Genomic DNA, 25,554 nt, shown 5'->3' with positions numbered 1-25,554 from the left:
GTTGAGATTGAAAACACTACAGTTACTGAAAGGTTCACATCATCTTATTGTCTACCAGGAACATGGTGCAAAGGAAAATTGGCTAATTAAAAATAATAAACTGGCAAGTGAAATGAAGGAAAAAAATAGATGGGCAGAATGCTGGCATATCCAGCAATTCTGACATGAGATTTTAATTTCGCATTCATTTTTATGTGTACATTTTACAGATTGATTCTATTTTGGTATCCAATTCTAACAATGGGCTTCTTTGAATGGACTTGTACAGCCTTCTTAATTGCTTCTCAGTTCATTTCCATGTTTTGCCTAAAGAAATGTGTGCATTTTAAATTTTTGCAGTATTACTACCGAGTACAAATTGAGTACAAGTTAATTATTTCCTTCTCTCCATTCCATTATTACACATTGGGCAGGATCCTCACTAACTTCCTGTATCTTGAATTTATTGCTAAAAGTCTGCTGTTTGTTATTATTTGTTGCAAATATAGCCGTCGCAATTCATACTTAATCCAGAGATTTATTACTCAATTCTTTTTTTCAGAAATTAACTGTCCTTTTTTCTTCAAGCGCTTCACTAAACAACTTGTGATGCCCAAAGCTCCACCTTTCAGAAAGCGGACAAAGTTGTCTCCAATTAGTGGGCCCATTCCAAACAAGCTAGCCTCTTTCGTACACTCAAAAGTATAGGGATCAATTTCAACTGGATTTTGCTTACATGAAATGGGCTTACTTGGGTCTATTCCCAAGTACTTTCCATGCTCTTTAAGAAAGGATAGATTAGGGTAAGTACCTATCAGCACTAGCGCCATTGAGATATTAAGGATAATGTTCTCTCCTGAGGCACTCTGAAGAATGCATTTCATATCTGGTTGGAAAGAGACAATGCAACTTTCAGGGAAGCTTGTATAGTTAGAGTGCACATTTTGCTTGCACATTTTGCGATAAACCTTATGATATTCTGGATAAAGCTTTTTAGGAAGCTGTTTGAAGATCAAACCTGGATCATTGACATTTCTTCGGAATGTATGAATAACAGGGATTTTGTGACGGCAGGCACACAATACTGCATCTGCTGCAGTCAGCCCTGCACCAACAATGAGAACAGGGTCTGATAACTGGTTGACTTTGCAGCTTTTGATGGCAGACTCAAAGGCTGAGACATAGTGGAATACAAAAGGCAGGTCTTCGCCTTCAACCCCCAACCTCACAGGTAAATCGTAGGTGCCAGTGGCTAAGACAACATTCTCAGTCAAAAGGCAAAAAGGCACATGTGATTCATCTCCAATTCTTTGAAATCCTCTGACTTCCCAAAGGTTGTGAGCTGATCCATTTTCAGTTGTAGGTGACTGTTGTGCTGTGATATCCTTTTTAATGCATTTAAGCAATTTGTCCTTTCCATGCTCTTGATCTTGCTGCAGCTTTGAGACAGAAGTGACCCAAGTGTTGTTAACAAAGTTTTTCTGAAGACCCATAATCTTAACATAGTCATTATAATATGAAGCTATTTCCTCTGGAGTTGCTCTGTCGTTCAGCAGGTTTCTGTAGAAAAATATGTGTATCAAATATGTGCTATTAAACAGATCACCTGATCATTAATGTAGTTTTTTTTAATCAGCCTAACAGCCTTATAATCGATTAATTTAATTTGGTGATACCTAAAGGACTAGAGTGATTAAAATCTTCTGAACAAAGTTCATTTTGTCATTTTTATGCATTTGACTATTAAGAAAGTTAAATGTTGTATGGATTTCAGCTTTGTTGAGAAATTAATAAGCACCTTAAATAACAAATTACGACCATTCTTAATTGTAAATAATAATATGGAGTTTAGATGAACAGCATTTCTTATACAAGTTTTATAGATAAAAGGATCAATTTAAACATAGTAAATATCATATTTTAATTAGCTTAAATTTTTACAAGGGGTTTCCTGAAATGTAAATAATATTAAAAATATTGAACAGTAAGAACACATTAGATAAATAATTAAGGCTGCATTTACACATTGATACACATAAGTAGATCGAGTATGCAGTACCTCCCTGAATTTTGCAAGGCTGTCTTAGCTGTCAAGGTAGACAGGCAGGAGGCTGGAAGAACATCCTGATGCTGCCTGGCTTCCTGGGTTCTTCCAACCTCCTGCCTGCCTATTTTGGATTCCAACATCTGCAGTTTTTTCAGTCTCTAACTTAGCTGTCAAGTTAGCCAGTGTTTTAGCTGTGCTTCACAAAGGTTTTGTATCAATTCATTTTTATTCTTTTATGGGATGTGGGTATTGCTAGCTAAGCAGTCTGTCTGTCTGTAAGTACTCATAAAAAGATGGTGATGACTACCACTTTGAATCATGTTCAAATCATATAGTCATGTGGTGTAGCTACATTGATTGTTTAGATTTTGATCCTGAAAACAGTGAAGGAACAATTACACAGTTCATAGTCTGGATGGTGTATGGCTTTGAGAGGAACTTGCAGACAGTGTTCCCATGCATTCACTGCCTTTATCCTTCTAGGTGGTAGAGGTCATGGGTTTGGATGCTAGGCTGTGATGTTGCAGTGCATCTTGTATACACTACTGACACTGTGTGTTAGTGGGTCATACAGTGCTGAAAGTGGTGGATGGGGTGCCAATCAAGCAGATTACTTTGTCCTAGAAAGTGCTGATCTCCTTGAATATGTCTAAGCTGCACTCATCCAGTTGAGTATAGTGAAGACTATCCCATCACAGGTCTGACTTGTGCCATGTAGACAGGGAACACACTTTGGGAGTTAGATGAATTACAAGTTGCAGAATTCTTAGTCTCTGATCTGCTCTTACAGCCACAGTATTGTAAATGGCTGGTACAGTACAGTTTCTGGTCACTGGTAACCCTTAGAATACCAATTGTGGGGGGATTCAGGGATTCAGTGATGGTAATATCATTGAGTGTCATATGGAGAAGGTGAGATCCTCTTTTATTGTAGGTGGTCATTCCCCAGCATTTGTGAGGTGCAAATGTTGAACAAGGAGGAACTTCAGTGGTAAAAAGGGATTAAATCTGAAGGGGGTTTTAGATTATGGGCTGTCTGTACTTAAAATTGACAAGGCATCAGGACCAGATGGAAGGCAGTGAAGACAATTGATGGAGATGAAAATGGAAATTGAGAGGGACTGGCAATAGTTTTTCAGTTCTGCACAGACTTGAGGGTGTTGGGGGACCAGAAAATTGCAAATGCTAAGTCCTTGTTCAAAAAGTGTTGTGAGAATAATTCAAGCAACTACAGACCAATCAGTTTGACCTAAGTGGTTGAGAAATTCCTAGAAAATAGATTTCTGGACTAAATTAGGAATCGCGTGGACAAATACATTTTAAAGTGAGCGAGCATTGATTTCTTAAAGGTAAATCATGTTTAAATAACTAACTGGAGTTTTTTTGACGTAATAAAAAGGGTTAATCAGAAGCTAATGTTGTTGATCCGGTGTATATGACTTCCAGAAGGCATTTGATGCAGTGTTATGCAGCAGATTTGTTAGCAAAGTTAGACCTTATGGACTAAAAAGGACAGTAGCAACATGGCGACAAAATTGGCTGAGTAATGGGAACCAGAGTAATAGATACCTGATGTTTTTCATACTGGGAGATGTTGGTGATGGAGTTTCTTAAGAGAGAATTTGGGGGCATTTTATTGATCTAGACCTCAGTGTACAGGAGCAGGATTGTATAAAACCTCAAAAGGAAACAGACAAGTTGGCAGAGTGGATGGATAGGTGACAGATGAAGTTCAATGCGGGGAAGTGTGAGATAATACAGTTTGATCAGAAGACCATGGAAAGGCAAAATAAACAGCACATCTCTAAAGGTGGCACAGAATGAGAACCATAGCATCACAAAGGCATGCAGTACAGAAAAAGGCTTGTTGAGTCTGCACCAGTCAAAAACAACCACCTGACTATTCTAAAACTATTTCCAGGACTTGGCCCCTATCTATCCAACCTCTCTTTATAGCTCAAACTCTTCAATCCAGGCAACATTCTACATATTGCATTAAAGAAAAGTGGGTCGCCTGGTGGCACTTAGCATTGTTACCTCACAGTGCCAAGGCATGGGTTTGACTCAAGCCTTGGGTGACTGTTGAGTTTGCATGTTCTCAACATGTCTACGTTAGTTTCTACCAAGAGCTCTGGTTTCCTCCCATAGTCCAAAGGTGTGCAGGTAGAGTGGATTGGCCATGCTAAATTGCCCATAGTGTCCAAGATTTTGCAGACTAGGTGGATTTGCCATGATAGATGTGGAGCTGGGTCCCACTCATGAAATGGTCAATAAAACATCAAAGGACTGGAAAGGAAATTATCATGCGAAGGTAGGATCAAATGGTTATGGTCTATGTCGGTAACAACAACATAGGTAGTACGGAAAAATATTTTATAAAGAGCATATGAGTTAGATGCTAAATTAAATATCAGAACCTCAATAGGTTATAAACTCTGGATTGTGACATGAGCTGCATACAAATTGGCATTGAGTACATGGCAGTAGAGAGATGAAAATATGGCCCAAAGATTGGTGTGCTTGAAGTATGTTTCAGTTCGCAAGCCACTGAAATCACTACAGGGAAATTGGGAACAATACTATTGGACCCTGAACCCTGCTGGAGCCAGTGTTTATATAACCAGGAAAGTCAAGAGAGTTTTAAACTAAATAATGGGGGTAAGATATCAAATTGGAAAAATGTGACATATCAAAGAGTAGAGACAAAGTAAAAGAAGAAAATTGTAAAATGGAGAATGAAAGTCAGAGAAAGTTGGGAAAGTACAAAAAAACGCAAGACTAGATGTTGCAAAGATAGCAAAAATTCAAGGCTCTGTGTCTGAATGCGCTTAGCATTTGTAGGAATGTAAAATTTGATTGACAATGCACTAACCCACTCTGAGTCCCGCTAACCCATCACACTCCCATCTTGCTACTGATCCACTCTGACTTGCAGTCCAGCAATAGCTCAATTCATAAATTTTCTTCCTTGTTTGCAAATCTTTTCCAAGACCTCACTCCTCCTTATAATGAATTCTTTCAGTCCTAAACCCCTCTGAAGTCTCTATGCTCCTCCAATTATGGTCCCTTGTGCATCCAGGATTTCAGTGACTTCAATATTGACTACGATTCTTCTCTCCCTCAGGTGATTAGATTCTCTACCTCTTCTCCCCACTCCAATTCTTCCTTTTTTCCCTGAAGTTTTTGACCATCTGATATACTAGATTAGGCTCACTTGAAATGCCTTATTGCATTGCTGGCTCTATCTTAATCCAAATTATTGTTCTCTTAATCTAAGGACTTTTGTGTAATTGCTTATTTTGAAGCCCCAAAGTGGGTGTGACAATGAACTTTAAATATTTATCTAAATTTGTCAGATTTGTTGACATTCATTTCTTGTCGTCTTTTCCAAAGGAGGGTAATATGCATGTAAACACAAAGGGCAATGTCTTAATGTGTACCTTATGATTATTATCAGCAACGAGTTTAATTCATCAAACCGGATTAATTTTGCAAAGAGCAATGAGTAATACTAAAAGAATGGAGTCATCATTAACAACCAGTCGGACGATGTAAACCTTGAATGAATAAAATTTCACAAACAATGAGTGGTAAGCGTTTGAATGGGGTAGCTATAGAAGCTAATCCTCTCTAATCCCAGAACTAGATTTGATGATATGGGAGCGGAGAATCAAATCAAAATAGTTTACTTTGTGCAATGGTTTTGAAATAATGGCATATTTTTCTTGAACATGTTACAATACCACAAGTTCACGTTCTTGAAAGGCCCTAGTATCCCCAGTGTCTAATAGAATGCTGTGAAGGAATGCTATTCTGCTGTCACATAGTCTGAATAGAGAATGCAAATGTCAACAGACCAAACAAGGTCACAATCACGGGCATCTCAAAGATCCGAAGTCACGCTCTCCTTCCAAAAGAGCAAAACAAGGTTGTGTATACAGCCAAGAATATTTCTCTGCTACATTTTAGTTTTTTTGGCAGGACATCTATCATGGTGCTAGCCTTGCTGATTCTCTGTTGTCAAGTAGCTTTTTCACCCTCAGATTGGGTAGGGGTCAGGCAGAAATGAGCAGTAGCTCCAGAGGGCTCTCCCTGCTGTGTGCCAGCGGGAAGATAACTGCACGAATCTTCCTCAAATACCTTCTCCCAGTGGCTGAAGAACTCAACCCAGAGTCACAATGAGGATTCTATCCATCAAGAGGCACGGCGGACAAATGTGTATTGAGCAGCAGTAACCTCAATACACAGCCTTCTTTCACTTTTCAAATGCCTTCAACTCTGTCAACTTGGAGGGACTGTAAACATTCTCCTCAAATCTAACTGCCTGCAAAAAATTCATTAGCATACTATATCTGATGCACGATACAAGCCATGACCTTCACCATCAGACCCAATGGCTGTGTAAATTGGGATCAAGTAAGCCTGTGTCATTGCACCAACACTTCTCTCGACCACCCTCACTATAACAGTCCATGACATTTGAATGAAACTTGCAGCTGTTGTGGAGCTAATCTACACGACAAACTTAATTCTATTCAACGTGTGGTGCCTTCTGTCCAGAACTAAGAGAACAGCAGACAAAATCACAAAAGGACACAAAATTAACAGAGCACAGTTGGCAATGGTGAATATGATAGTTAGGGTCATGGAGATCTAGAACATAGAAAAAAACCCTTCCGACTATTGTGTCTGCCTGATCAAAAGCTTTCCAGCTCTTGGTCTCTAATCCTGTATGGCTTGGCATCACAGTGCACATCTTAATACTTTTTTAATATTGTGAGGGTCTTTGCCTCTACCACCCTCACAGGCAGTAAGTTCCAGATTCCTACTGTGCTCTGAGAGAATCAAATATTGCCTTACATCCCCTCTAAACCTCCTGTCCCTGATGTTAAATCTAGGCCCCTGGTCATTGATCTTTCTATCAAAGTGAAAAGTTTCTAATGCATCTCATCTGTCTATGGCCCTTGTAATTTTATACATCCTAATCAATTCCCCCGGAGGCTCCTGTGTTCCAGGAAAAATAAACCCCAGTCTATCCAATCTCTCTTCATATTTAAAACTCTTCAGCCAGGCAACATCTTGGTAAATCTCCTCTTCACCCTCTCCATGCAACCACGTCCCTCCTATGGTGTGAATTCCAGAAATGCAGCCAACACTCTAGTTGTGGCCTAACCAACTTTTTAATCGACTTCCAGCATCGTATCTCATATCTTAAACTCTGCCTTAGCTAATAAAGGCAAGCATCTCATATGGCTTCGTAACCACATTATCGACCTGTCCTACTACTTCAAAGGATCAGTGGACATGCACACCAAAATGCTTCTGATCCTTGGTGCTTCCCAGGGTCCTACCTTTCAGAAGGTATTCCTTTGCCTTGTTTGTCCTACCCAAGTGCATCACCTCACACGTGTCTGGATTGAATGCCATTTGCCACTGATCAGCCCATCTATAAGGTTATGGGTAAGGTTACGTTCCTCACTATTATCATATCTCCCACAAACTTACTAATTATCCTTCTTACATTCAAGTCTAATACATACCCATGAACAGCAAGGGCCCCAATACTGATCCCTGCAGAACCCCACTGGATCCAGGCTTCCAGTCACGAAAACACCCTTGACCACCACCCTCTGCTTCCTGCTATTTCGCCAACTGTGGATCCAATTAGCCAAATTTCTTTGAATCCCATGGGTTCTTACTTTCCTATGTGGAATCTTATGAAATGCCTTGCTGAAGTCCAAGTAGACTGTGTCAAATGAATTACCTTCATTTACACACCTAGTTATATATTTGAAAAATTCAATCACGTTGATTAGACATGACTTTCCCTTAACGAAACGATGCTGACTGTGCTTGATTAATCCCTGCATCTTCAAATGCAGATGAATTATGTCCCTCAGAATTGCCTCCACTAGTTTCCTCACCACTGAGATTATACAGGCTGCCCAAGACATACAGATGTGAAATCGCTATACATTTTATCTTGTCTGTGACAACAGCACAAACTAACCAAATATTTGTTGAATTACTACACCAGCTTTGAGCAAGTTTTCCACCTACACAGCATAACATTCCTTCAGATGTGCAAAGCCCTGAAAGGACTAGCTTATCAATAATAATGCAGTATTCATGTGCTCATTTGAAATTGCCAGCCTACATACCAATGCACCACTCAAGAAAGCCACAAAACTCATAAACTTCTGCACTGCAGCATTATACCTGGATCTGCTAACATTGTGTGAATCATTAATCACATTTATGAGTTCAACAACTTGTGTCATTGATTTCAGTTTCAATGATGCTACACATGGCCAAATAGGCCCTCCAGGCCAGGTGCTCACAGATATCTTTGTTGGGTTCCAAGAGAAATGTGTCTTCGATGGAACTACTGGTTCCATAATTCTGGTATGCAGATGATACATTTGCTATATTTGTGCCTGCAGCTGTTGTGTGAAAAAATCCTTACATTTATAAATTTCTGTGATAAAATTCACATTTGAAATGGACAAGTCAAATGAGCTCCTTTTCCTCAAAGTCCAAGTTGAGAAATCAGCCAGAGCAATCTCTGTTACTGTCCACCATCAAAATGGTTTCACTGGTCAATATACTCACTAGAATTCCTAAAATCCTATTAGCCCAAATAATTCCAAGTGGGATCTAACCATGGATTTGTATAATTGCAGCATAACTTCTGTACCAATACTCCAGACCTCTTGAAATAAAAGCTAGCAATCCATTAATTGGTTTTTGGTTATTTTCTGCACTTATTTGTGCCATTTTCAAGTTCAATGCATCTGAATTCCCAGGTCTCTTCAGACATCCACTGTGTTTAACCATCTAGAAAATACCCTGATCCATACTTTTTCAGTCCAAAATGGATAACTTCACACTTGCTCACAAAGAACAAAGAACATTTACAGACCAGGAACAGGCTCATCGGCCCTCCAAGCCTGAGCCAATCTAAATCCACTGTCTAAACCTATCACCCTATTCCTAAGCATTTGTACCACCTATTTATGCATCTGTCCGCACCTTAAATGAATCTACCGTGCCTGCCTCTACTACCTCTGCTGGCAACACATTCCAAGCACCTATCACCCTCTGTGTAAAGTACTTGTATCCCCCTTAAACTTTTCACCGCTCACCTTGAATGCATGATCTTTCGTTATTGAATCCCTCACCCTGGGAAAAAGCTTATCTCTATCCACCCTGTCTATACTCTTCATGACTTTGTAGACCTCAATCAGGTCCATGCTCAATCTCCTTTTTTCTAATCAAAACAATCTTAACCTATTTCACCTCTCTTCATTGTTAGCACCTTCCATATCAGGCAACATCTTGTAAACCTTCTCTGCACCCTCTCCAAAGCATCCATATCCTTTTGGGAATGTGGCGACCACACAACAGTCTAAATGCAGCCAAAACAAAGTTTTGTACAATTTTAACATGACCTGCAAATTTTTATACTCAATACCCCATCTGATGAAGGCAAGCATACCATATGCTTTTTTGACCACTCTATCCACCTGTGCAGCCACCTTTAGGGTACAATGGACCTGAACTCCCAGATCTCTCTGTTCATCAACTTTTCTCAAGGCTCTTCCGTTTACAGTATAATTCGCTCTAGAATTAGACTTCCCAAAATACATAACCTTGCATTTGCCTGGATTGGATTCCATCTGCCACTTCTCTGCCCAACTCTCCAGTCTATTTGCATTCTTCAACAGTCTCCTATGCTTTCTACTACTCTACCAATCTTCATGTCATCTGCAAACTTACTGATCATACCAACAATGCCCTCTTCCAGATCATTTATGTGTATCACAAATAACAGTGGCCCCAGCACTGATCCCCATCACTGGTCACCTTTCTCCATTTCAAGAAACTCCCTTCAACTACTACTCTCTGTCTCCTGTTTCTCAACCAGTTCTTTATCCACCTAGCTAAAACACCCTGCACACCATGTGACTTCACTTTCTCCATTAGTTTACCATAGGGAACTTTATCAAACACCTTACTAAAGTCGATGTATATGACATCTACAACCCTTCCTTCATCTATCAACTTGGTCACTTCCTCAAAGAACTCTATTAATTTGGTACGGCATGATCTCTCCTGCACAAAACCATGTTGTCTATCACTGATAAGCCTATTCTTTTCCAAATATAAATGGATTTTATCCCTCAGTACCTTCTCCAGTAACTTTCCAAACCACTGACGTCAGGCTCACTGGTCTGTAGTTACCTGGAATATCCCTACTGCCCTTCTTGTATAAGGGGGACAACATGAGCAACCCTCCAGTCCTCTGGCACCTCACCTGTGTTTAAAGATGCGACAAAGATATCTGTCAGGGCCCCAGCTATTTCCTCTCTCACCTCCCTCAGCAACCTGGGATAGATCCCATCCAGTCCTGGGGATTTGTCTACCTTAATATCCTTTAGCCTACCCAACACATCTTCCTTCCTTATGTCAACATGATTCAAAATTATCAAACTTCTGTCTCTAATCTCAACATTCATCATGTCCCTCTCTTCAGTGAACACTGATGCAAAGTAATCATTGAGAATCTTACCCATTAGCTCAGGTTCGACACACAAAATTCCTTCCTTATCCTTTAGTGGACCAACCCTTTCTCTAGTTACCCTCTTGCTTTTTATGCAAGAATAAAAGGCCTTGGAATTCTCCTTAATTCTGCTCGCCAAAGTTATTTCATGACCCATTTAAGCCCACTTGATTCCTTGTTTAAGATTGGTCCTACTCTCCCGATATTCCTTTAAGGCTCGTTCTGTTCTTAGCTGCCTGGACCTTATGTCCGCTTCCCTTTTCCTCTTGGCTAGTCACACAATTTCTCCTGTCATCCACAGTTCAGAACCTTGCCTTTCCTAGCCCTTGTTTTCAAAGGGACATGCCTATCCTGCACTATCTTCGAAACCTCCCACATATCCCTTCAAATGGATGCTCCCAATACACATTTCCCAGCTCCTGCCGAATTTTGATATCATTGGCCTTGGCCCAGATTCATACTCTTCCTTTAGGACCACGCTCATCTTTGTCTATAAATATTCTAAAACTTACAGAATTGTGATCACTATTCCCAAAGAAATCCCCCACTGCAACTTCTACCACCTGGCCTGACTCATTCCCCAACACTTGGTCCAATATGGTCCCTTCCCCCGTCGGACTATTGACATACTGCTCTAGAAAACCTTCCTGGACGCTCCTTAAAAATTCTGCCCCATCCAGACCTCTGACACTAAGTATATCCAGTCAATGTTGGGAAAGTTAAAATCTCCCACCACCACCTCCCTGTTGCCTCTACATCTTTCCATAATGTAGAGGCAACAGGGTGGTGGTGATGGGAGATTTTAATTTTCATTAAAATTACATTAAACAGTTTTGCCCAATCACTTAGTCTCTCAATATCCTTTTGTAGTTTTATGCTATCATCCACACTGTCTACAACCTGCCTAACTTTGTCATCAGCAAACTTGAATGTATGTCTTTTTATGCCATTATCTAAGTTGTTAATAAACAATGTGAATAATTGATGCCCTCATAGAGATTCTTTTGGGATATCACCAGTCACATCCTGCCAATTTGAGTACCTACCTATTACTCCTACTTTCTGTCACCTGCCACTCGACCAATATCCCAGCCATGTCAGTAACATGTCCTCAATTCAGTGGACTTCTGCCTGAGTAAACAGCCTCTTATATGAAACTTTATCAAATGCATTTTGGTGGTTCATAATCACCTATTGACATTCCCCTATCCACTATTTCAGTCACTTCTTCAAACAATTCAATAAGATTTGTCAATAGGTTTGTTATTTCAGCAATACTCAAGTTCCATGTTACCACATGACTACTTGAATAGTAAAATTTCTTCTAGTTTTAAACTATATAATCTTCTGACTCAAATTCTTATTGTAAATTACCCTAGTTTTGGAATTTTTTTAAAACCGAGTTGATGACCTTTACAAAAATAGCAGAGCAACTTGAGAAAAAAAATGATTAAAACTGTATAGGGATTTATAGATGAAGAAATACAGTAATACAAAATGGTGAATCTTTGCAGAGAGTTAGTTAGCACAGCAGTAGCATCCCTAACTCTTCATTAGAGACTGTGCATTCAATTCCCATTTCAGGACTTGACGGCCATGAAGGTGTTTTATGACTGAAGGAAAACTACTTTTAAAAAAACAGTAATACTAGGAAATGAGCAAATGGTCATACTGATCATCCATTTTTTATTACACAAGATGGTAAGGAAATGAGTGAATGCCTCAATATCAAGGACAAATTTAACCAAGTGTGGCAACAATTCTGGAAAAACTGGAGTCAATGGAATTCAGGGGAAAACTTTCCACTCATAACTAGCAGAAGAAAAATGGTTGCATTTTTGGAGGACTGTCATCCCATTTCCAGCACATATTTACAGCTGTACAAGAGTTCCTCAGGGTAGTGTCCTGGACCCAACCATCTCAAGTTGCTTCACCTCTTCCTGCTATTGTAAGGTCAGAAATGAGAATATTCACAGGTGATTATGAACACAATGTTCAATATAATTCTCTAAACCTCTGAAACTGAAGCAATCCATGTCTAAATACAGCAAGACTTTGACAGTTTCCAGGTTTGGGCTCATAAACGGCAAATAACATTTGCCTCACAAATGCCATATAAAGACTATATCTAACTAGAGAAAATATAACAATCACCCTTTGACATTTAATAGCACTATTATTACTGCATTCCACTTGGCCAATATTTTCAGGTTACCATTGACCAGAAACTGGACTGGATCAGCCATATAAATACTATGTTCAGGAACAGGTCAGAGGCTAGGAATTCAGCAGTGAGTTAACTCATTTCCTGACTCCCCATGTCTGTAGACCATCTACAAGGCACAAGTCAGGAGTGTGATGGAATACTCCCAATTTGCCTGAATGAGTGCAGCCCAACAGTCAAGAAGCTTGATGCCATTCAAAAAAGAAGTTCCATTGACTGGCACCACATCCTCAAACATTTAGTGGCAGCGCTGTGTATCATCTGTAAGATACACTGTAGGAATTCGAGGCTTCTTTGACAGAATCCTCCAAACTCACAACCATGTCCATCTTGAACGACAAGGGCAGCAGAAACATGGGAACACCAGCACCTCTAGATTCCTCTCCAAGCCACTCACCATTCAAACTTAGAAATATATCATTGGTTCTTTAGTATTGCTGGGTCAAAAATAGATTTTTCTCTTGTTGCTGTTGGTTTTCTTGTTGAACACTTTAAATCAATGTCCCCTGGTTCTCCACCTTCTGCAAATGAGAATAGTTTTTCTCTATTTCCTTTTTGCCAGCTATATGGAGAAAAATGTTCTAAGGTCACTGATTACAATTCAGGGAATTGAGCTAACATGTTTTTGTCCCTTTTCGTATCTGAAATTTATAGTGCTCAGGCAATTTAACTGATGGGCTCCATGAGTTTGATACAATGGACCATCTTCTTCAGCCCTTCTGCTGAACAAAAGAGTTTAACACAATGTGAAATACATCTAGCCAGGCCCGTGCCATCATCACCAAGTCTGGTCTTTAACATAATAGCCCACAGGCAAAAGGGAGGCCAAATTCAAATGAGCCTGCGAGAAAAGCAGCAAACGGAAGCCTCAAAACTCTCAAAAGTCCATTTGCTTAACAGAAACAATTGCTTACCTGTTGGGATTGTCTTTCATTTATTGCCAGGCTGAGGGAGGTTCCAGGTGCAAACCTAGAGAAACTATTGTTGCATATCCCCGTATCGAGGTGCCTTACAGGCAAATAAAATGGCTCAGAGCTCATTAATATTATGTTTTTAAGCCTGTGCTTATTGAAGCCAGGAGTTTAGTTTTGCACCCCTCCAGAAAGTTTCCAAAATCATTAGGCAAAGTAACGAAGGTTGACAATAGCTAGAACTCACCCTACCTTCTGATTTCACCCATACATTTCTCAAGCACAAAATGAGGAAAATCATTTTTGCAAAAATAACAACTTGGATACTTTCCAATATTAACAGTTAATACCCAGGCTTTGATTCAACCTGCAAACTGTCTGCCTCAACTGAAAAATCATCAGCACTTTATTCTCAACTGTAAATCCCTGACTCCAACCTGTTCTGATGTTTACTCAAGCTGCCAAGAAATGAAAAGGGAATATAATTCCTAGCACAACTCCACCCAGGTTAATGAAACAGCACACCCAAGACCGATAAAACATTCTCCAGGTGCTCAAATACTAACCTCCATGACCTAATCCTTTCCTAATGCCAGAAAGTCCGTCCATGCATATTTATCCACTTTTAATTGTAACAATTTAATTATCAATATTACAGGAAGGCTTTCCAAATTACTGTGTGTTTTCCATTTATAAATATTCAAAACACTAGCTTCCAACTGATGATGTAGACCATTAGGAAAATCCATATTGGTAAAATTCATTCTAACTTGATGCTTCACTCTTAAAGTAAAACATATGTTCCATCAGGTTTAAACAATTTAGGTCTGAAATAGTTTTCTCTTTGTATTCATGTGCCTCATGAGAAGGAATTTGCAGCAATCAATTAATGGAATTCAGCTTCTGAAGAAACTTCAAAACTGTAGTTTAGCAATATGTAGCTTTCAACAGCTGTCAAAGCTTTCACTTCCTACAAAGGATACACCTCCACCCAGGTCTTAACTCCTATGTTAAACAGATTTTTGTGGTGACTTTACTCAGGCTCCATAGCTCAGGGGTTACAGTGCTGGTCTCATAAAACAGTGGTCGTGAGTTTGAATCTCCCTTAGTCATCTTTGCATTCAGCTCTGTTGCTAAGCCCCACTCAGTTTAAACACCTTCACATGGACAAGAGCTTGGGGATTTAGGCCTGAAACAACAGGGTCATATCCTGATGTGACAGACACCTGCCATTTACCTTCAGTGAAAAGGTCACCAGACCTGAAATGTTAACTCTGATTTCTTTTCACAGACCTGCTGACCTTTCAGGGTAGCTCAGTAGTTAGCAATGCTGCCTTACAGCGCCAGGTACCCGAGTTCGATTCCAGTCTCAGACAGACTGTCTGTGTGGAGTTTGCACATTCTTCCCCTGTCTGCATGGGTTCAACTGGATGCTCTGGTTTCCTCCCACAGTCCAAAGATATGCAGGTTAAGTGAATTGGCCGTGCTAAATTGCCTGTAGTATTAGGTGGATTAGTCAGGGGTAAATATAGAGGGGAGGGTTTCTCTTTGGAGGGTCAGTGTGGACTTGTTGGGCCAAAGGGCCTGTTTCCACACTGTATGTAATGTAATGTAAATATATGGCAGGGGAATGAGTCTGGGTGGGTTACCCTTCGGAGGGTTGTTGTGGACTTGTTGGACTGAAGGACCTGTTCCCATACTGTAGGGGTTATTATTCTTCTATAAAAAGATACCTCTATTTACTGGCAGCACTTGTGCAGAATAAACAGAATTAAGAGTTCAAGTTCAGTGACATTTCTTCAGAATTAATTCTGTTTTCTCCGTACAGATGCTGCCAGACCTGTTGATTTTCTCTTGCAGTTTCTGTTTTCATTTCAGATTTCCAGCATCTGCAGTTCTGTACTTCATTTTACCTCCATTTACTGTTGGTCCAATCTTTCAATCTCAATCCAGGTAACTCCATCCAGTTGTCCAAGCTAATTGTCAGCATGGATTTTTTCATTACCTAAAAACAGGCAATGGGTTATTTTTACTGGGAGACCATATGAGGGACCATAGTCCAAATCACACTAATGGTTAAAAAAAAATGCATGAGATTAAATAAATGATAAAATCATCAAATTATCACACGCCTCTTGTGTGAATTTCTGTGCAAGGAATGATAATTTATAAAATCTACTCATTCGCCATATTCCCATTGTAACCTAAGCAATTATCTTCCACTCTCATGAGGGTATCTAATCATCATTTAACTTCTATAACGTATTGTGTTGCATTGGAAATAAGATACTGACATGCCACGCACCGCCAGGCAGACCTTTCCCCAGCACCAAATGTGGAATGCATTTGTGTTTCTCAAGCTTCCACTGTAAGACTGATGAGTGGTCAAACTTAACGTCTGCATCAGGGTGAAGAAGGGTGTCAAAGAGAAGTGCCACAGGGTTGGATGACCTGCCTTCAAGACCTTCAGATAAATATCTCAGATCCTGTGAAAGGGAAGGAGATATTAATCATTACTAAGAGCCCTTACATAGCAGTGTGTGGTTATTTGTTCTTATACATTTGGTCATTATAAACTCTGCCACATTCTCCTCATGTGTTTCATTCACTGAATATCACAGAGTCTCCTGATCAATTTGTAGCCAGGCCCTATAAATATACCCAGTGATAACTAGTCTTCTCTCACTCCATATCAAGATTGATGTTTCTTATTCATTCGTGCGATGTAAGCATCACTAGATGAGCCAGTAGTTATTGCCCATCCCTATTTACCTTTGAAAAGGCGGTGATTGTTGCTGCATGGCATCGTGCAACATCAGTGTTATAATTGCACCAAGTGTCAGCCATGTGCTGCAAACACACTGCGTATGCTTCAAGCAAACAGCTATGTCTCAAAGTCTAAGGGGAGTGGTCCTCATTGAGTCTAGGAGGACATTCTTCAGTCCTGGGTTCCAGCATTGGAAGTTGAAGGCAACCTCTGCTATCAGTCCAAGGACTTGGATTTGGGATTGGGCACAGTCAGCCACTTGGTGTAGTCATAGTCAAGGAGTTCCATACCTCTACAATCCAGGAAGGGGGTCACATACAGCCTTCTGGCTACAAAGCTATCTGTCTAAGGATGTCTGGTAGCATAGACAGAGAACTGTATAGATATGACTAAGAGTGCTAGTCACTCACTCTTTGAGGCTGTCAGACTGAATCAGTTGTGGATGGCACCGTCAGTCCTGGGGTCTGCCACTAAAAGTCAAGGAAGAGTTACTAAAGGCCACCCCTGCAGGAGGGGAACTTAATTGTGGGGATAGGATGCTGGATGTTGAGGGGACTACCACAGTGAAGAAGGGGAAACCTGACACATAAAGAAAGATAATAGAGCTTTGAAAGGAAAGAGTCAGTCATCAACTGTAGGCAGCACCATGTCTTCATCTGAGGGACAGTGAACAACTAAATCTGTCCTGTTTACTTGGTATGTCGGAGGCTCAGAAGATAAAGTGGGCAAATAAAGATTTAGGCAACCAGGTTGGGTGGGCCTTGGAGAAGTTTATAACCGATGGGCTGATGTGGAGGACTACCAAGAAGGGAGTGTTTAAATTTGGAGTCGGGATTCACCAATACTGAGACACTAAGTCTGAAATTCACTGCATGAAGAGTGACTGCTGTTGCTTTCCACTGTGGTGGAATTAAACAGTTAGCAGTGGAGATGAAAACGGCTGCAATCACACCAAGAGTAGGCAGGGTAAGTGTTTCAAGGAGGGGTATTGAAAATAACTCCACAGAGGCTGGCATCTCATCATCAAGTCACCCTTTATTTACTTGGGGAGAGACCTTGACCCTGAGCCAGCTCCCTCACAGCCAGCCTTCAGAGTGAACAGGATGGCTGATCTCCTGCTCTTATCGGTCAGCCAGGGCTCCCTGATTGCACCAAATTAACAGCCCCAAGCAGGGAACTCATATTCTATGAGGTCCACCTGGCTGACCTGGTTACAATCACTACAGAGAGGTTTCACCTTTAAGAGACGAGGAGCCCTTGCATTACAAGGACACTGAAGCCAAAAACCAAACATGCAAACACCAAATGCTATGTGAACCTTGGACATTCACCTACAAAGTGCTGTCACAGTCCTTATCATATTCTTGACCACATCATGCAGTATTATGAATTAACCCCTCAATGGCTGTAATGCAGTCATAGCATGGATAAGAGAGAACAAGAAGCAATGCAGGTGCATGTCAAAAGCCCCAAAGTTAAGCTGTTACTCAGTGCAGAGAGAGGGGAATGCAAGTGGAGAAGAGATTTCAGTGAGAAATTTGGAGCGATATTTGAGTATTTGATAGAGTACAAAGATTTTAAAGGAAAAGTTTTCAGGGTGGAACCAGGTGAGACATACAAAAGGAGAAGAAGTTGCGAGAGGAGTAGGGGATAGACCAAACTCTGATTTAGAGATAAGACTACAGTACGACCATGACAGTTTGAGCAAGGCAGGACGTGGAAGGCATAGTAGGTGGGAAAGCTTCATTAAGAAGGAAAGGTGTCATTACCTTCAGTTAATTTGGTCAGGCCAAAATATTAACGCCCACAATATGCTCATGAGTAATAAGGGCAAGTGAATGTATATTTTGGAGGCAGATGTGGAGTGGATTAGCGTTAGCCAATAGTGATAAGTTAAAAAGGTAGTATTTTCTTACTTTTGAGAAGCTCCTTAAATTAAAACCAATATTTTTCTCATATATGGGATGCGGGCATCACTGACTCACCAGCAAGTATTGCTCATCCCTCAGAGTCAACCACATTGCTGTGATTCTGGATTCATACGTAGGCCAGATCATGTCACTAAAGGACATTAGTGAAACAAATGAGTTTTTATAACAAATGACAATAGTTACACAGTGACTATAGGGCTAGCTCTTAATTCCAGACTTTTTTTGAATTCAAATGTAACCATCTGTCATGTTAGAATACAAACCCATGTCCCTAGAGCATTAGTCTAAGCTTCTGGGTTACGAACTCAATGACATTATCACAATGTCACTAAACTATGAGAACTAAACTAAACAGAAACACAATTAAATGTACAAATACACAATTTGCTGGCATCATACTGACCTGATCTACAACAGAAAGATGCCTTCTTTCTTCCAGCTTGCCCTGAAGGATAGGATTTGGATGTATAGCCCCTGGTGCCATGTAAGGTCTATATCCAGAGAGCAGATAGGAAAGACATATTCCAGAAGGACCATTTCCTGGATTAATGATTTTAACGACATTGTTATATAGACATAATGTTTCTAAAAACAAATGTAAGAATAAAATGAAATCAGATTAATTTAACCCACCCAACAGATTGTAAGTGATTAGAATGGCTAAGCCACACATTTTATACTGAGGTTTTACTCTGCAAAGTCAGCGGAATGTAACATTGTGCAAAATGTGAAACATGTCAATTTTTGTGCCAAGTAGGTTAATTTAAAATGACTCCAAAAGGCTTGCCAGATTGACATCTTCAAAAATAACTTTTAATTGTTCAAAATCTGAAATTAGATCAACAATAAGAATATAAATGCAAAAGTTTTTGTTTAACTGAAAAAATAATTAAACCTTTATATATTTAAGGTTTAATCGATTTAAAATAAATGTTAATCTAGGCCAAATGTAATTTATCTTTAATTGGTGAAGGCAAAAGTTGATAATTTTTGAATGCAAGATCAACAGATCTCCACCAATATTTTCAGCCAAACAATTTACAATATTTTAAATAAAATGGGCATTTGATTGGTCATAACATTGCATGTGAGACTGTTATGCTGAAAATGTGTTGCTGGTTAAAGCACAGCAGGTCAGGGCAGCATCCAAGGAACAGGAAATTCGACGTTTCGGGCCAGAGCCCTTCATCAGGAATGGGGAGAGGGTGCCAGGCAGGCTAAGATAAAAGGTAGGGAGGAGGGACTTTGGGGAGGGGCGATGGAGATGTGATAGGTGGAAGGAGGTCAAGGTGAGGGTGATAGGCCGGAGTGGGGTGGGGGCGGAGAGGTCAGGAAGAGGATTGCAGGTTAGGAGGGCGGTTCTGAGTTCAAGGGAATCGACTGAGACAAGTGAGGGGAGGGGAAATGAGGAAACTGGAGAAATCTGAGTTCATTCCTTGTGGTTGGAGGGTTCCCAGGCGGAAGATGAGGCGCTCTTCCTCCAACCGTCGTGTTGTTATGTTCTGGCGATGGAGGAGTCCAAGGACCTGCATGTCTTCGGTGGAGTGGGAGGGAGAGTTAAAGTGTTGAGCCACGGGGTGGTTGGGTTGGTTGGTCCGGGCGTCCCAGAGGTGTTCCCTGAAGCGTTCTGCAAGTAGGCGGCCTGTCTCCCCAATATAGAGGAGGCCACATCGGGTGCAGCGGATGCAATAGATGATGTGTGTGGAGGTGCAGGTGAATTTGTGGCAGATATGGAAGGATCCCTTGGGGCCTTGGAGAGACGTAAGGGAGGAGGTGTGGGCGCAAGTTTTGCATTTCCTGCGGTTGCAGGGGAAGGTGGCTCTGGCCCGAAACGTCGAATTTCCTGTTCCTTGGATGCTGCCTGACCTGCTGTGCTTTAACCAGCAACCCATTTTCAGCTCTGATCTCCAGCATCTGCAGACCTCACTTTTTACTGTGAGACTGTTATGTACTGGTTATGTACAAGGTTATGTACTGTTTAAAAGTTTTGTTTTATTTGTACACAAGGTGCGATGTCACTGGCGAGGCCAGCATTTATTGCCCATCCCTAATTGTAGGAGGGGCAGTTAAGAATCATCGACAGTGCTGTGGATCTGGAGTCACATGTATGCCACACCAGGTTAGGATAACAGTTTTCCTTCTCTATAATACATTAATAAATAGATGAGTTCATGCAATAATTGATATAGGTTATTCGCGGAGCATTAGTTCAGCTGTCTATTCCTGATTTTATTAAATTAAAATTTTACCATCTGCAATGGTGGGACTTGAACTGATGGCATTGGTCTGAGGTTCTGAATTAGTTCTGAATTATTAAACAGCAACATTACCACTACACTACTGCCTCCTCACCAAACCAATCAAGCGAGCTTTTTGTCTTGAATGGCATCAAGCTTCTTGAATCTCGTGTGAGCTGCACTCATCCATGCAAGTCAGGAGTATTCCATCACACACCTGACTTGTGCATGGAAGGCAGTGGACAGGCTTGGGAGAATCAGAACTTCAGTTACCCACTGCAAGATTCCTAAACTCTAACCTGCTCATGTAGCTACTGTAATTCCGTGGTTAATTCAGTTTAACTTCTGACCAATGTAAACCGCAACCCCTACCAGCCCTCAGGTTGTCGATAGTGGAGAATTCGGCAATGGTAATTACAGTGAATGTCAATGAGCAATGGTTAGGTTGTCTTGCTGGTGATGGTCACTGTCTGGCACTTGTGTATCACAAATATAACTCGCCAGTTGTTATCCCAAACATGGATATTGTCCATGTCTTGCTGTATGTGCAAATGGCGTTCTTCAGCATCTGAGGAACTGCAAATGTGAACAATGTGCAATCATGAGGGAACAACCCCACTTCTGACCTTATGTTGGAGCAGAAATCATTTATGAAGCAGCCAAAATTGTTGAGCCTTGGACAGTAACCTGATGAACTCCTGCAGAGATGTCATGGGCTATATAACTTGTTATACATCTCACCTAATTTTTATTTCAGTTGAAGTCAATATTTAGACTAATGTATCAACCAAAATCAAAATTACTCCCAGGAACTCATAGACGTGATTTTGCATAAATGATTTCCATATTATTCTTGCAGAGATCCATGTCACGATAGATAATGCTTACATGCATTCATAGTTTCCTGTTTCCTATACTCAACCCACCCTGCAGGAAACTAATTAGTTCAGACCAAACATCTACTGTATACATGACCTGATTTTCATTTGCATTGATAGAAATAAAAATTAATATATGGCAGTTTCTAAAAGAAGAAGCTGTTTCAATCTTATAATTTCTCAGTAAGTCAATTTACATTAAAATTATCTCCAGCAATACCTGGTAGTGTAGCAATGCCTACAGGACCTGACAGAAGACACTGTCACTATTTTTAAGTCATTCAATTAACATGAGAAAAACATAATAAGTTTTCAGTTGTTTCTCCAGTAGGAGCACAAATTCTCACAGGACCTATACACTGAAAATTGACAGAATAAGGATTCTACTAGTGAATGATTTACATTGTAACCTATACAGCAAGTTTGTTGATAACTCATTGTTAAAAGCAACAACAGTAGAGTTTTTACTCTCCAAGCTAATGGTAATACTGCTGACGTCTTGAATACAAGAGCAGGAAGGTTATAAGGGAGCTCTATATAGAATGTTAGTTAGGCCACAGCTGGAGTACTGTGTGCAGTTCAGAACACCATCCTACAAAAAAAATGCAATTGTATTAGACAGGGAGCAAAAGAGATTCATCAGGATGTTTCCTGAGCTATGAAGAGAGTGTGGATAGGCTGGGATTATTTACCTTAGAGCAGGGAAGGTGGGGAGGGGTGTTCTGCTTGAGGTATGCAAAGTTCTGAGGGCCACAGACAGGGTAAGTAGGTTAAAACCTTTCCCCTTAGAAGTGGGAACACAGTTTTAAAATTCGGAGAAGAGGTTTTGAGGAGATTTCAGAAAAGTTTTGTTTCACCCAGAGGGCCGTGGGTACCTGGAATTCACTAAAGAATGGTAGGGGCAGGAACCCACAGTTAAGGACAATTCAGAACAGCACCATAGCATACAAGGCTATAGAGCTGAAACACCATAGCATACAAGGCTATAGAGCAAGAGCTGGAAAATTAGATGAAAATAAATGGATGTTTGATGGCTAGTGTAGACACGATAGGCCAAAGAGCCTTTTTCCATGCTGTAAAAACTCTATTATTTCACCCAGGTTCCCTTAACTCATGTCTTCAATGGCCTTGTAGGAAGTCTCCTCTCTGGCAGACCCATGGAGTTCTGTTTCTGGAGCTTACTTCTCATTGAATTCTAAGCTCCACCGAACTTCTCCCAAACCCTAGCCACTTTAAGGCTGCTAATAACAGCATATCCATTGTTGTGGGCCTCTAACCCTGTAAATTCCTAGCTCCTTGTCTCTCTCTCTCTCTCTCTCTCTCTCTCTCTCTGAAGTCAGCAAATACCTTAACAATCATCTCCCCAGGTGCCTTTTACCTGAAATTACATGACAATTCGTAAATTCTTCATTGAATCCGATGTTCAAAATGACTTTCTGATTTTAAAAAATAAACAGATCAGATCTTCACAGAACTGACAAACCAAAAACCATGTACCCTCCACCTTAGAACCAAAGTTCTAAAATAATAATGATAAAATATTTATGCAGCTACTCAAGAGAACAGTTAACTTATTCTTCCACTTCATAAAGCAATACAACAAAACAGTGACACTTCATCACCTTAGAACATTCAAATGCACTTTACAGTTCAGTAATTTTGAGCTGCTTTAATGTGAAATAATGCTGCAGCCAATTTACCTATCAGCTCCTACCAACAAAGTCCCAGTTCTTCTTTCAATCGTGCCGGAGTATGTTTGTCTCACACCTGAGATGACAGACAGGGCTTCTATTTAGCATTTCATCTGAAGGATAGCATCTCTTAATGGTAAATTTGCCCTGTGATGCAATGTCAACCTGGATCAGCTGCTCAAGTTTTTAGAATTCGACTGGAAACAGATTCTGTTCTGACTCAAAGGTAAGGGTGTCTGCACTCAACCAAGGCTGATAACCAAGAGTGCGTACTTTGATTAACACCTTTTAGGCTTTCCATTTATACCTTCTTAGAATCACAGCTGAAGAATTACTTTATAAGTAGTTACTGTTGTGGCAAGGTAAGAGCCAATGTGCACTCAGAAGGATCCCACAAACAGCAGCATGATAAATGACTTGGTGATACTCCACACTCAGTTAGATATCCTCAATATGGTGACCATGAAAATCAGAAGTTCCAACTGATCTATTAACCTGAAGGCTATTATGCACAGTCAATTAAAAATCCTGTATATATTTATTGTTTATAGAGAGAGGACTTCAATTTTTAGGATCTTGGGAATTTTAAAAAACAAGCATTCACATTTTCAAAAATTATACTTTTCATTGTTATTTTTACATCTATTTTATATATTTTATTGCCTCATTGTTTAAATACTGTTTTTAACATGTATTTAATCGGTCAGATTTTGTTATATAATTATTCTTTTTCTTTGCTATTTGATATTTCTATCTTTTTTAAACATTTACGCAATGTAACCGCAATGGGAAATAAAATACAAACTGAATCTGAATAAAACACATTTATACACAGTTACTTCTGAATGTTGTGCACAGATTCATAATAACCATGAATATTTGTGTTAGAAAGGTAGAGGAAACTCACCTATAATCGTGACAGGTATGTTTAGTGAGAGGTCTCCAAGTAGGGAACTTTCTTCCAGAAAAGGCATCGCAATCTTTCTGAAGCAACAACTAAATAGTCCTTCTTCTACGGTGTCATTTTCTGTACCCAAGCTTATCTGTTGTAATTCATATTAAGTGAAAGTAATTAAAATGTTTCATTCAGTGCATTTTCTCCTTTTAAAGGGTAAGCTACATTCTTTTGTGCATGTGTCAAAACAAGTTTGATATAGCTGAATTAGTGAGTGGAAATATACCTTTATAATCTATATTTGTTCCAAAGTCATACTTCCAGTGTTGAACTAGTAGCATCCACCTTCAGCCAAAGAGGTTGAGTGGACAATCCATCATGCCCCCAGAATCACAGATCTCAGTCCTCAAACATTGAACTCATTACAGGTGGTGATACAAAAACCTAAAGGCACTGGATAGTGCAAAATTTGTGCTTCAGAACTTGCAAAGCTATTCTAGTATAACTAAAAGAGTGAAATCCACCGACAATAAGAAATTTACCGAGATATGTCCCATGCAAGAAGTAGGACAAATTCAACCTATCCATCTCATGCTGTATGATTGTACGACTCTATAACTCTTGTTCATTAATATTGTAATGGAAAGGATCAACATCAGTGTTTTCAAGTTGCATTTGCAAAGGAATAAGCTGCTCACTGATGCTCAGGTTATATTTGACCGAGACTACTCAGCTCCCATCCTTGTAACAGCTTTGATCCACGTGTGGACACAAGCTAAATTCCAGGTGTGAAGTGAGGACTACTGCCAATGATTTCAAGGTAGCATTTGACTGAGTATGTCAAGGAATTCTAGGAAATCTGAAAGCATTGTCCAGGTTAAAGTGGCCCACTTGATTGGCATCCGATTCACCATCTTCAACATTCACTCCCTTCACTACTAGGATCATATGCACTTCAATTAAGGCACACCTCACTCTCTAAACTCCGATGTAAAAGGGTCTAGTTGTGCAAGCTAACATCATCAGGCAACTTACTTAGTTCACGTGTCGACTGGGTAAACCTCTTTTGAAATGTCTCCAACGCATTTACATCCATCCTTAAGTAAGAACACCAAAATTGCACATAGTATTCGAGATGTGGTCTCACCACTGCAATGTATAACTCTTCTAGTTGACCTATTTACAGACCCTTTAGTGCAGTTGACACACTAACTAATCCAATACCTATCCTTTTTAATCCAACTGGGTGTAACTGTTCTTGCTTCGCTACATTCTCATCAATTTAATTGCAAAGAATCACTTGCAGGAATTTTCTTTCTCCTCCTATATTGCACTTTCATGTCACTGTACTAGGGACACATTTCTAAGCTTCAGACAGGTCAATAAATACAAGCCTAGCCACATTACATGGACAAACTTAAAAAAACTCTG

The 25,554-nt window shown here is 40.1% G+C and overlaps 1 protein-coding gene across 1 annotated transcript; it reads right to left on the bottom strand.

Annotated features, from left to right (window-relative positions):
- Window positions 1-206: 206 nt before the first annotated feature.
- Window positions 207-24,236, bottom strand: osgin2 (oxidative stress induced growth inhibitor family member 2). Its single transcript, XM_060824409.1, has 5 exons — window positions 24,136-24,236; window positions 18,826-18,962; window positions 16,019-16,210; window positions 15,638-15,729; window positions 207-1,539 (listed from the first exon to the last, which is right to left on the bottom strand). The coding sequence occupies exons 1-5, from the start codon at window positions 24,200-24,202 to the stop codon at window positions 525-527; spliced, it is 1,503 nt and encodes a 500-aa protein (XP_060680392.1). The 5' UTR covers window positions 24,203-24,236; the 3' UTR covers window positions 207-524.
- Window positions 24,237-25,554: the final 1,318 nt, after the last annotated feature.

The sequence above is a fragment of the Hemiscyllium ocellatum genome, chromosome 4, assembly GCF_020745735.1.
Source record: "Hemiscyllium ocellatum isolate sHemOce1 chromosome 4, sHemOce1.pat.X.cur, whole genome shotgun sequence".
NCBI classification, from domain to species: domain Eukaryota; kingdom Metazoa; phylum Chordata; class Chondrichthyes; order Orectolobiformes; family Hemiscylliidae; genus Hemiscyllium; species Hemiscyllium ocellatum.
Note: the sequence above shows the minus strand (reverse complement) of the source record. Positions and strands in the feature narration are given on the sequence as shown.

Bases quoted from the DNA above. Each gene is read 5' to 3' on its own strand.
- osgin2 (XM_060824409.1), bottom strand. From the start codon at position 24,202: ATGCCTTTTCTGGAAGAAAGTTCCCTACTTGGAGACCTCTCACTAAAC. The intron at 18,963-24,135 runs GTGAGTTTCCTC...TCATTAATCCAG, and splicing joins CATACCTGTCACGATTATAG to GAAATGGTCCTTCTGGAATA. The intron at 16,211-18,825 runs GTCAGTATGATG...TCCCTTTCACAG, and splicing joins ATCTTTCTGTTGTAGATCAG to GATCTGAGATATTTATCTGA.